General features: G+C 37.5%; 1 protein-coding gene across 1 annotated transcript; it reads right to left on the bottom strand.

Moving 5' to 3' along the window:
- Positions 1–7,424: 7,424 nt before the first annotated feature.
- On the bottom strand, positions 7,425–12,986 carry LOC306877588 (cellular retinoic acid-binding protein 2-like). Its single transcript, XM_079429437.1, has 4 exons — positions 12,626–12,986; positions 9,865–10,043; positions 9,436–9,552; positions 7,425–9,330 (listed from the first exon to the last, which is right to left on the bottom strand). The coding sequence occupies exons 1-4, from the start codon at positions 12,705–12,707 to the stop codon at positions 9,280–9,282; spliced, it is 429 nt and encodes a 142-aa protein (XP_079285563.1). The 5' UTR covers positions 12,708–12,986; the 3' UTR covers positions 7,425–9,279.
- Between the last annotated feature and the right edge of the window lie 227 nt (positions 12,987–13,213).

Genomic DNA, 13,213 nt, shown 5'->3' with positions numbered 1-13,213 from the left:
TCTCTCTCTCTCTCTCTCTCTCTCTCTCTCTCTGTGTGTGTGTGTGTAAAACACTATTTTACACTCATCTTACGCGAAGTTAGTAGCCTATCAGATGCGGTTTTGCTGGAAAGATTTGAGGAGAAAAGAAAATAGTATTACAATTTCCAACCGGAGTGATTCTTATAACAAATATATTATGGATTTGGCAACTCCATGCAGATGGCAATAACGGAGACCTATCAGTTTGCTTTTCCCTATAAATAAATCTTTTTTTTTTTTTTTTTAGCTCTTATTCAATGCACTAATTTGTCATAAGTTATTATAAAGAGCTCAGTCTGAAATGCAGGCTGACCTTCTCTTTAAAAAAGCAAGATTTGGTTGATTTTTTTTTTTTTGCTCGCCACAGTCATGCCACAGATATGATCAGCTCTGTTATGTTAAGACTTTGTCAAAACACTGTAGGGCCTTGGGTCATGTCTGGGTTCACCACAACCCAGAAAACTCATTTAGTTTTGCTGGAGAAGAGCTTTGAAAAACACAACAATTAGCCGATATCTTATTTCTATTTCACTTATTAAATGGTTATGAATTTATATGCCTGTTCATTCTTTTCCATTCCCAAATTTCAGTCACACTGTCATTTCACCACATCTCGAATTATTTATTATGTTTGATAACATTTTTGTGAAGGAGATGGAAATTCTATTTAAAAACGTTTGGAACAGAACTTTATTGCATACATAGGCTACATGTATACATACACATATATATACATATATATATATGTATACATACATATACACTGTACGGATATGCGTAGCCTATCTGTGTGTGCGCTCACCCTAATATAGTTTCAAACCAGTATGACCTTCCCTTCTTTTTTGCAGAACACAAAAGAAGATATAAATAAATAAATAAAAAAAATAAAAAAAAAATACTACAGAAGTCAACAGGAACCAAAACTGTTTTCTACCAACATTCGTCAAAACATCACGAGTGAGTTAAATGATGATTTTTTTGATGAAATATATCTTTAAGTAATATTTGTACTTTTTTGCATTCGTGAAAAAAGTAAAGCTATGAAAACAATGAACAACAAAATCTGACCTTGATTTTTCTTTGTTTTCTTCACAAATCATGTGGCATATTTTAAGTCTGAATGCTCTTCACTGACAATGTTGTCGCCTATCTTGGTAAACAAAGTGCAGTTATTGAATAACAACTCTGATTAAATACTTCATTTCATGCCAAAGATTTTAAAATTCCAAAATTTCCAACCATAGTATCATTATTATGTGCAATTTTTGCCTTTAGGTGTTGACTAGAGAACTGTGTGGAGTGAATTTCAGCCATGCACCTTCAATATTCATCCAACAGAGGACGACAGAGTAAATAATTTTGAAACACGTAATTTCTTCTGGCATTTCAGCAAGGATCCTCAAGGTGGCGTAATTTCCCTATTCGTTTCCCATCCGAGCCCACCGGCGCTGTGTTACAGGTGATGACTTCCTTCTGAACGTATTTCTTGATAATCAACTTTGTTGTTTATTGACCTTTTGCACTGAGCGTTTCCAAGGGTTTTAAGTTTCATAATAAATCTAAATATTTGTAATAATTAAAATTCTCCCTGTTATTAACGTCTCTCTCTTATACAGAAAGATTATGCAAAAGTTGATGCAAACAGCTTGTGCTAAATGTGAAATATGTTCTTTAAACACAGAGATAACTGCAGTAAAAGATCATATTTGTAATACTGGCATATTTTTGGCAGAGGAATCTGGTCTTAAAACACAAATTATGTCACCACGGGCACAAATACTGACAAAAACTAGTCATGTGTTATTAACTGGACTAGCAGGATTTTCCTTCTGACTCACTGTAATAATAATAAAAAAAAACAATAAACAGGGTGTTCACATCATCTCCAAGTACACACTCTTTTCCCATTAAAGTGTGATCATTGAGGCCAAAACATACTGTAACAAAGGGACAGATGTTGGGAAACTGCATTTTGACCGTTTCTTGTCTTCTGCCTCAGTTCTCTGAACTAATCAAAACTCAGCGGTCACTTGACCTCTGCAGCTGCCTGCTGTTACTAGCAATATGGCTTCCCACAGATATGGTACAATGCAGCATTGCACGAAATCTGTAAATTGGGACTCCATTCAGTACAGCATGTGAGCGATAATGGGTGGATGTGTGTGTGAGGAAAAAAAGAGAGAAACAGAGAGAGAGAAGCCTTGTTTACATAGCAGCAGTCTGTCCTATATTTGAGTGCTTAATATGGTTAAGTTTACATAAAGTTTGGTTATTTGTGAATGTGATAACTGCATTCTAAGGAATTCAAACCTGTCAATTTGCACAACTGTTTGAACAAGATAGGTGTGTGTTGCATGTTTTCATGTGTGGTTTTGCTAACTTACAAAAATGGAGATGTGTCATCTTAAAGGGATAGTTCACCCAAAAATTATTGTATAATTATGTAGCTCCAAACCCGTAAGACTTTCGCAACACAAATGAAGATATTTTTGATGAAATCCGAGCGCTTTCTTATCAGATAGCACAAAAAGTAGCCTATTCTCGTAGCTTCATAAAATTACAGTTGAACCACTGATGTCACATGGACTATTTTAACGATGTCCTCTCTACGTTTCTGGGCCTTGAATGTGGTAGTTACGTTGCTGTCTATACTGGGTCAGAATGCTCTCAGATTTTGTCCAGTGATACTGACGTCACCATCTTTTATGTTTACTTTTATGTTCGCTCTTACTGTGTTTATAGATAGGCTAGCGCATGCACAAAAAAGAGAGCTGACATCAAATAGAGTGACAACTCAAATCGAATAGGCTACTGTGTGTAAACTGTTGTGTGAGCAGGACAGTTTCTAAGAGACAGTTGTTATTAAACACAGCTGTCAATCCCAAATGCTGACTGTGTGAACATAGCCTAAATGTTGCTTTATTATTATGTCTACACTCTCCCCCTTCATGCATTGAGTTCCATGTAATGATATCTTTCCCTATAAAAACCACAGTGAGTCATTGGGGTCAACGCTGTGATCTTTTGGTAGTCTAATGTCTGCTGATCTCATCTACCCTTTCGGGCATCTGTAATTTTCCCTAACGTTATTCTCGCTGCAAATACTGCAAGGGATCTGATTCTAATTTCAGGAAGGACTTGCTCTCATCAAAATGTGTCCAAAATTGACACTTTGCCAAACTGATGCAGATGTCTCAGACTCTCTTTATTATCCATATGATCCAGAATGAGGCCTAAAGGATTATTCCAGGTTTTGTAGCATTATGTTGATTAGTCCTACCACAAAAAATAAGTTTGACTCATCCCTTTTTTTCTTTAAAAATGCAAAAAGGAGGTTAGGGTACAATGGAAGTGAGTGAGGAATGCTGTCGATTGAACTAAACTTGTCTTGAACCCATAATATTTGTCTAAACTTGACAGTTGACCTAAAACCCTGGCCATGAGATGCGACTGTTTCCGTGTGATTCTCTCCACACCTCGGTGCGGGATTCACTCTTTCCGCACGTCTGGAATCTTGGAATCCTCACCACCAGCTCACTTTTAGCTAGCACCCCTGTGAGAAATGTTTTAGACTGTTTGTCTTTTTCTGCTGGAAGTAGATGCCCGAGTGCATGCGCGGAGTTGTGTATGAATCGCATCTTTGGTAGTGTGCAAGCAAAATTTGTAGATTGATGGGTGTGAGAAACATCGACTATCGATCTTAGCCCTGTTTACTTTTGTGCGTGTGCGTAAGTATCTCACAGACTGCCAAGATCAGGGCCAGCTGTAATCCACCAATCAGCTGTAAGGTGACAATGGTTTGTTTGACCCATAGTGCTTTGCAATAAGCCCACAGGGCCTTTAGGAGCGTGTTGTCTGTTGGATATTTCTCACCGTTAACTGTTTGACACACACACACACACACACACACACACTCTTGTACATGTTATGTTTGGAAAACTGTGCCCACACAGTTTCTGCACACATACACCCTCCACTTCAGTTTTCCACTCTGTTGCCACTCAGTGTCCCTGACAAAGTGGTTTTTGCAAACACACACACACACGTTTGTTTTTGTGAAAAGTGGGGACATCCCTTATAGGTGTAATGGTTTTTATACTGTACAAACTGTATGTGCTATTGCCCTACACCAAACCTAACCCTACCCTACCCCTTACAGGAAACTTTGTGCAGTTTTACTTTCTCAAAAAAACTCACTCTGTATGATTTATAAGCGTTTTGAAATATGGGGACATAGGGTAATGTCCTCATGAGTCACCTTCTCCTTGTAATACCTCTTACCTCTCATTTTCACCATGTCATTATACAAATTTATGTCCTCATTTGTCACAAAAACGTGTGTGCGCGTACACACACACACATACACATGTTTGTTTTTGTGAATTGTGGGGACATTCCATAGGTGTAATGGTTTTTCTACTGTACAAACCGTATTTTCTATCGGCCTACACCAACCATACACCTAAACCTACCCCTTACAGGAAACGTCTGTATGATTTACAAGCCTTTTGAAAAAATGGGGTAATGTCCTCATAAGTCACTTTCTCCTTGTAATACCTATGTCATACCCATGTCATTATACAAATTGTGTGTCTTCATATGTCACAAAAACACGCACCCAAGCACACACACACACACACACACACACACACACACACATACACACACACACTCGCGCACACACACACGTACACACACACACACACACACAAACAGACAGAGTCTCATAAATCTTTCTGTCTATCACAGCATTCTGTGCAGTCTTTGCTGCAGGGCACAAAATATTATCATTACCCAACTGACCCTCCGTATATTTACATGTGTAAATCTGATCCCAAATCACACCGTGCTGTCAGATTTAACATGGATCTGATATATCTGTTATCGTTCAATGATGAAGATTAAGATCTGCCTTTGTATGACAGCCAGATCATCCCATGAGTAATTTGTCTATGCCACGCACAAAATTATTCACAGCTACAAAACTTTCTTCCATAAATATATGAGATAATTAGAGTCAGTTTTAAAGGGTTGTTTCTAACAACATCAGTGTTGGTAAGGGAAACTAGTGGGTCTTAGGATTTTTTTAATGGAATGGAAATACCATTTGGGAGTGGAGTTAGTAAGATATTATCTATCTATCTATCTATCTATCTATCTATCTATCTATCTATCTATCTATCTATCTATCTATCTATCTATCTATCTATCTATCTATCTATCTATCTATCTATCTATCTATCTATCTATCTATCAAACAAAACAAATATTAAGCAGAGATCTGTTTTCGGCATAGTAATAAGAAGTGTTTCTTGAGCTCCTGAAGGAACATGTGACACTAAGGACTGGAAAATTCAGCTTTGCCATCACTGGAATAGTAACATTTTAAAATATATTACATTGGAAAACTGTTTAATTTTTTTTAAAAATTGTGATAAGATATAAAAATATATTTAAATTAATATTATATAAAAGTACTGCTTTTAATCAAATAAATGTCATTTTCATTCTGTGCCTCTATGTTGTGAAAACTGTGGTTGAAATAATATATTAAACTTTTATTTTATGCTTTTATAATATAATATAATATTTTAAAAAAAGTTATTAAGGTCAAAATTGTTCAGTGTGGGTGAAATAACAGCAGAGTTGTATGTTACTGTAAACAAATTATATAAATAATTTTCACACAAAACATATTTGGTTTATATTTAATTTACTTTTTTGTAGATAAAACCATAATTTTAAATGTGATAATTCATATTATTGTGAAATTTTCATAGTGTAGGACTGAAAGTCTGGTTATGGGTGATTTTGGAATTAATTAATTCACTACTGAGTTATGCTGAATGTCATTTTTATGTTTGTAATTGCAACAGTGGCTTTGTGTGCGTGTATGTGTGTGTGTTTGTGTGTGTTCTGCTGCATAAATGCTTATCTGCTTGTCAAATTGCCTGCCAGCCAAATCCAAAGCAAACACAATAGATGTTGGGAAGAGATTGCAATTCCAGATTTACCTGCCCTGCACATAGCTGGGCAAAATCAGTGTATGTATGTGTGTGTGTGTGTGTGTTTATGAGTTGTTAGACTAGCTGCTAGTGTTCATTTGAAGTTTATGACCAAATATGCAAGTGTTTCTGCCACATTAGGACCCATTACTAGCTGTGGGCACTGGCATGTGTGTGAGTGTGTGTATGCGTGCAGGTTTTATGGTCTGTGCTCACAGTGGCCAAAGTGTTTGATGGTACATGTGAAGGTTCAAAAGAATGTGCATGTTTGGTTTGATATGTGTGCAAATGTGCGGGTGGTTTTCAAAAGGAGAGAGACAGCTGCCTTTTACTGCCCCAGGGGGTAATAAAGGAGGAAGCAGAGGCAGTTATTTGGGGTCTTTTATAGGGGCAGGAGGTAGAAAGGGGTTGGTTTTATTAGGGTCACACAGTAACCAAGTACAGCTGCAGGCATCACCCCTAAACCTCTCCACATTCCACCATCACCTCCACTCTACCTTTGTTTTTTTTCTTTTTAAGTGTGAATGCACTTGATTATGTCTATTAATCTGTATATATACACTCTTAAATGTCCTGGATTTGATGGCGTACTGTGTATGAGAGATATATGTACAGTATATATGAATATGTATATGTATATGTATATGAGTGCACTGTATGTTGGTCCTCATTTCATTTTGAACCTGAGTTTCCATTCCCTGCTCCTTGTTAAGCACATCTGCTGTCAATCATCTTCACCTTGTAATCTGACTGGCATTTCCTGCCTGGATTGGACAGTTGACTTGTTTGCCTGGATATATTTTATTTAACAGCTTGACCCCATTGGCTAGTTTAGCATCTAATAAATGACCCACAGTCGGCACTGTTCTGCGTGCATCTTATGCTGTCGGCATAGCAAACAGAAATGTTCATGTTTTGAGTGGAAGATCAGGTTACTGGGGAAATTTCTTTGATGACTTATGGGTGTTTTTCATCCATTTTTATGTTACAATACATTTACATTCCATTCATTTCAGTGACGATCAGTGCATTAAAAGCGTAGGGTTTTGTAAATGTGAGCTGAAAGACAGGAACCAGAGACACACAGAGGGTGATAGTGATGAGAAAGAAAGACTGAGATGGAAAAATCAGGGAGAGACGGAGGGGTGGAGAGGGACAGACAAGTTATTCTAGTTACAGCCAGCTGGCAGAAATACTAAAATAAGACGTGAACCTACCAGTGTGTCTGAGTGAGGAAAGAGAGTGAGAAGGAGCGTGGGTTTGTTAAAAAGGTCAAGGCAGTTTCTTTCATTTCTTCTTATTTTGAAATAAAATCAACTGACATTCGTTCCATTGACATCATGGAACTGCCAGTAAGCTTCTGTGTGGATAAATGCCACTGAATGACAGTAAAGCACACACTCTTGGCAGTAACCTTTATTGTCCATGCACAGAAATAAGTAATGACTGCTGAAATTGTTTGTATAAAAAACATAATGAAAAGAAACTTCAGATTCAGGTTTTATTAAAATATATACAAAAAAATAAAGATGAAAAGAGAAGTCTGGGATTAGAGCTTCATGGGGTTCTAATTACAACTGAATCTTTGCTTAGCTCCGCCCCCTTCGTACTGTTGCTACATCAGACAATACAGAGCCTCACATAGGAATGAATTGGAGATTTCAATCTCACAATAAACTGAATACAGCAAAATCTGCTGTAAAATAACTATAAATTTGAATTTAAAGGTGCAGTATGTAATATTGACAGCTAGTGGTTGAAACTGGTACTGCAGTCCAACTGCGAGCGCAATTGACAATATCCACATTTTGATATGCCTCTGGTTTTACAGCTTTTTAAATTGATGTCGAGGCTTTTTAGGTCGGGTAGATGAGCCATTGCTTCAATATGCTGTTTTCCACCAACTGGCAACCCGGGGTGTCAAAATACTATTGGTTAAACTGGCTGAATCACACAAACCAAAAGAAAAACAGATATTCAGACACGGAAAGCACATTTTCAAAATAGAATAACTGGCTGTAGCATTGTTTTCGGAGAAACAGGTATGTGAACTTTCCTAAATATCTCTGAATGTATTATGGGGATTTTATCCGTTGGTACAGTCAAAAAATTACACATAGCACCTTTAAAAACTATCCAAACACACAGGTCCTACATAGAGTTACACTGGAAAGGGCAAAAGTCTGTCTGAGAAAATGGAGGATGGCAACAGTTGCTAAAGTAAGATTGGTCAATTATAATTAATGGCGGACTTTAGGGTCAACTGAGAAGATTTAAAAAAAAAATGAAGGACTAAACTACAAACATAACATGTTCTGACAGCATACTGTACATAGGCTTACATTCTTATAGGGATTCACGCAAAAATTTATTCTGTCATTATTTACTCACCCTTATGTCACTGAAAAAAAGTCATGTTTTGTCATGTGTTGAATAAAGTCATTTTTTATTTCTTTGCCCAAAAAAAGTATTTTCATAGCTTCATAACATTACGGTTGAGCCACTGATGTAACAATGGACTATTTTAATGATGTCTTTACTACCTTTCTGGGCCTTGAATGTGGTAGCTGTGTTGCTGTCTATGGAGGGTCAGAAAGCTTTCAGATTTCATCAAAAATATCTTGATTTATGTTCCAAAGCTGAATGAAGGTCTTACAGGTTTGGAATGACATGAGGGTGAGTAAATTATAATGACAGAATTTTACATTCTTGGGCTATCTATCCCTTTAAAACAGGTCAATTGTCTATTGTCATTACCGTTGTGATGTATGAAGCACAGCTCACACAGAAGTCATTTCAACCCAACTTGAACCTTTTCTGAAATCTGAGTGGGGAAATCTTTCACCCTTACACAAAATTCCCATTAATGGAGATAACTATTAAAATGACTGGATTTCACTTGTGAAAATTTACAATAGTAAATGTGACCGCACCTTTACTGATATTTTTCAGTGGTGATTATGAACTGTTTCACCAAAGTCTGGTTTCCAAGCTTCAGATGTGTGAAGACCGACCCTTAAAAGTGCTTTTAAGCCCAAAATGATGTATTTGTTAAATGACAAATCAGGACCCAATTTTTTTGGTGCAAAATCTGGAACCTCACATGAATTATTTGCATGGCTCTCTGATGTATAATGAAAAATAAAAGAAGAGATGAGGGAGAAAGGAAATAGATAATATAAAATCACAGTCATTGTGGTTAACAAGGAAAGAGAATGATCAGGATGGATATTCTTCCTGTTTCCTCATACTTTCACTCTCTGACATAAACTCTAGTGCACACCACATCGTCTGCAGTCATGGTCTGCCAAAAAAAGCAGGAAAAAGACTATTAGAAGAAAAATATGATCAAAGACCCTTGTGTGTAGGAATCATAAGGATAACACATAATAGCAGGAATAAATCTTACCAGAATCAGTTCGCCGTCATTGGTCATCTCCCTGGTCCATGAGGTTTTTGGACCCTCACCCTTCTGCAAAGTCTGTTCGCAACTAATCTTGCTGTCTGTTTCCCAGCGAGGAAAGCTCTGAGAGAAACAGAGACAGACAAATGTGTGAAGGCAGTGTTTTTCTTTGGAGATGGAAAGAGTGAGAAACAGATCAGTGCCCATGAGAATGTGAAATCCAGAGATGGAGGTTGAAGGAATGGGTGTGTGTCCAGTTTGATAGCTCCTCTGAGACGGAGGGTGTGATTGAGTCCACATCAGAGATCAGGATTGCATAAACACACATTTCATAGGTTCTTGCTCTTTTGAATGTTTTGGAAAAGGACAATTTGTCACAGACAGACAAATGTAGAGTATGATGACTGAAGTGTTTTTCTGTGGGTGTGTATGTACCGTGCAGGGACGTCCATCCACAGTGGCCTCATTAAACTCCTGTCCAACTGTGAAGGTGACATGGGTGGTCCTTACAGAGGTGGAGGTCTTGATTGACAGGGTTTCTTTGTCCTGCGTAATCTCCACAGATGGCTTTGACGCGGCTGCGACAGCAATCTTACGCAGCATCACGTTCACACCTGACAAAACACACACATGCACATCAGAACAATCTCCTGAAGAACAGTGAGTACTCTGGCATCCATAGAGGTTATGGAGAATTGTTCATTTCTAGAGTTTAAAGAACAAAAAGACCCGGTCGGACAGATCAGGGGAACGAAAGCCATGTTATTAAGACTGGCTGTACTCCACACATCTGCGCTCTCTGCTGACATTGTCTGATGACATCACCTGATATAATCTCATAGAGTGAACCCCATTTGACAAGAAAAATAAAAAACATGGTACACTCGAGATCAACTGATATTCTGTAATTAAAACAAATATGGTACATAATTAATTGTTACATTAATATACCAATTTAATTGCTAATCATTATAATCTAGAACCCATTTTTAATTACTGTTTTTGACACAAATAACTAAACAATACATAATATTAATAATAAATATTATAATAATGACACCACATAATTATTAATATTTTCTGTTATATAATACATATTAAAATTTATAACATTATATTTACTTTTAGTATATTTGCTATTATAATAGTTAATAATATTTACATATTATTAATACTGTTATATTGCATATTGTAATATATGTAATTATTGTTATTATTATTATAGTACTATTTTTGTCTTGTTTTGTTGCATGTATATCATTTGAGAATGAGTTTGATAAATAAATAATCATGCAAACAATAAAATGAATGTAAAAAAGTATTGCCGTGTAGTGATGTTGTTTGGCGCTGTTCATTAAAGACCCACCAAATGGTGATTTATCAGTAAGCCCAATATTAAACAAACAGCAGCCATGTAAATGCATAAATGTAAAAAAAATGGTCAAACCAATTAGTGGTCAATCCCTAACCCACACTAATTTATTCAATACATAATTTGTGTTCTAAACACATAAAACGTCTAAAACCCACAAATACTGCATGTCAAATGAAGTCATGCTGTGTGTGTGTAGGTTGGTGAAGGCATTAAAAGGGAAGTTATTCAACCAGCCACAGGGGATGCTGTAATCTATTAAACCTTCCTGACAGGAAATGGATAGAGCGCAGTTTGGAAGTAGGGAAGGGCAGAGGCAACAAAGAAAAAAGCATGGCACAGTCGAGGGAGGGTGAGATTACTGACACGAGAAGAAAAAAGGAGCAAGGACGGCAGCAGAGACATAGAAAAGGGCTACTCAAGTGTGGAAAAAGACAGCTAGATATAAAGGCCAGTCTGTGTGTGTGTGTGTGAGGGAGAGAGAGAGAGAGAGAGAGAGAGAGAGCACCTGTGCATCGAGTAGAATTTCACACTACTCACCTCACACACATTCCCACCTGTCACCAAAGGTAAATATATACACATGAAGGCAGACAAGAGGGGGCCAAAATTTAGACAAATTGTCAATTACGCCAATGAATTTTAGCTTTGGCACACATAAATCTATGCACTATTTGTGCAATAAACACACAAAAAATAATAATTTACAAGGCATCCACACTCTGAGAGTGTAATCCAGGCAGAACCTTTTAAAATATTAGCTAATAAAGTTAAACGGACTCCTGTCAGATCAAGCACTGCTTCAAACCCCATAACTAACCAAGAAAAGATGTCAGAAGAGTCAGACGTCAGGGTCAGTGTAATAGGTTAAAGGTCAAAGGAAGTATTTCAGAATAGAGGGATGGAGATGAGGGCACAAGAGGGAGGAGTGTGGATGATAGGGTGTGGTGACAGGTCGGGCCCATCTGAGCACTGAAATATTTGTGTGACGAAAATAATTTTAAAGTCCCAATGCTGAAAGTGTGTGAATTTAAGAGTTACATATTAAGAGTGCATACATATGAATGTGCATGTGTGTCTGTGCAAAACATTAAAGCAAGTCGCAAAGATCATTCCTCGTTCGTGTGGAAGCAGATCTCATCTCCTGCAATTTGGGGTATTTAACCTGTCTGCTTCATTTCATCATTCTTTTGAATAGTGAAATGAAGGACCTACTCTTCCTTCTCAGGGAATCTGCTTCTTTTGTTCGATACTGCTAAAATCATGCATTAAATCAGATGTCAGTTAAATTTTTGTAACCCACAGGAACCAAATTGACAGATTGTGAATTGACTTTCCCAAACACACAAATACAATTCACGAACACAAAAATTGAGAGCGCGAGGCGTTTTTATGTCCAGACACAAATGACCGGTTTATAGGTACTGTGGACGAAAGGATCCTTAAAGCTTCAGTCAGGATAATTGCTCAAGGAAATTAAGCGAAATAAGCTCAACCCTACCCAGTCTAAAAGCAGTGCCAATTGCTTTTTACCTGCTGGGTTTAATTAAACCTAGTAAGATACACCAAAAATAGTTATTTGCATCTAATATGCTAAATTGTAAAGCGGGGATAAATACTGTAGTCTAACTATCTGGATATATAGTTGATAGTAAAATAAATAAATAGTAGTAACACAAGAACAAGGCTATTTATATGGAAGGAATATTAAAATGGTTTTGAAGAAAGGTGGCGAATTTGTTGGTCTATATCGCAATCCATGCCCGTGCATTGATAGTCAACGTTGCGCACTCTCTGCGGGCGCGTGCATCATGGTTAACTTACCCAGTGCTTTCAGAAGCTCTTCGAAGTTCTCGGAGCTTTTCATTTTCCAAGTACCAGAAAAATCGGGGATTTTGCGATCCATCGTGCGTTCTGTCGTTCCTTGGAGTGTGTCCCACTATTACTCTCTATGGTGCGCGGCTGAGTGACAGTCCTTGAACCCGACACCCTTTTAAAGTACCTGCAACTTTGATTCTGAAAGCAGTGTTCCCTGATAATGCCAAATTGATTTTCCTCTTTCCTTTACCCTTCTAACGCTCTCTTTGCCTTGGCAAGAGAAACTTAAGATGTCAAGTCTTTTTTTTCCCGTCTCAGACTTTCATTCAGCTCGTCCGAACGTAGCCTGTGGTGAATAGGTTGAACCGAAAATTTGGGCCAGTTATCCCGTTTAATCCGTGAGCGCACACACCCCTTTTGCGACAAACTCCACCCGCTATTTGCCCTGCCAAATCAAGGGGCCAATGATACTTCGAGACAATTGTCTTGCCCCGCCCACACCACGCCCAGCTTATAACATGTGCGCGTTTTAAAACGACCAGAACTGTTTTATGTATTATTTATGTATACATTTATTTATTTGCACGGTTTCCC

This window comes from Barbus barbus (genome assembly GCF_936440315.1).
Source record: "Barbus barbus genome assembly, chromosome: 12".
NCBI lineage: Eukaryota > Metazoa > Chordata > Actinopteri > Cypriniformes > Cyprinidae > Barbus > Barbus barbus.
Note: the sequence above shows the minus strand (reverse complement) of the source record. Positions and strands in the feature narration are given on the sequence as shown.

Excerpts from the sequence above, each read along its gene's own strand:
- LOC306877588 (XM_079429437.1), bottom strand. The coding sequence starts at position 12,707 with ATGGATCGCAAAATCCCCGATTTTTCTGGTACTTGGAAAATGAAAAGC. Across the intron at positions 9,553-9,864 it reads TGGATGGACGTCCCTGCACG|AGCTTTCCTCGCTGGGAAAC; the intron begins GTACATACACAC and ends TGTTTCTCTCAG. Across the intron at positions 9,331-9,435 it reads ATGACGGCGAACTGATTCTG|ACCATGACTGCAGACGATGT; the intron begins GTAAGATTTATT and ends TTTTTTTGGCAG.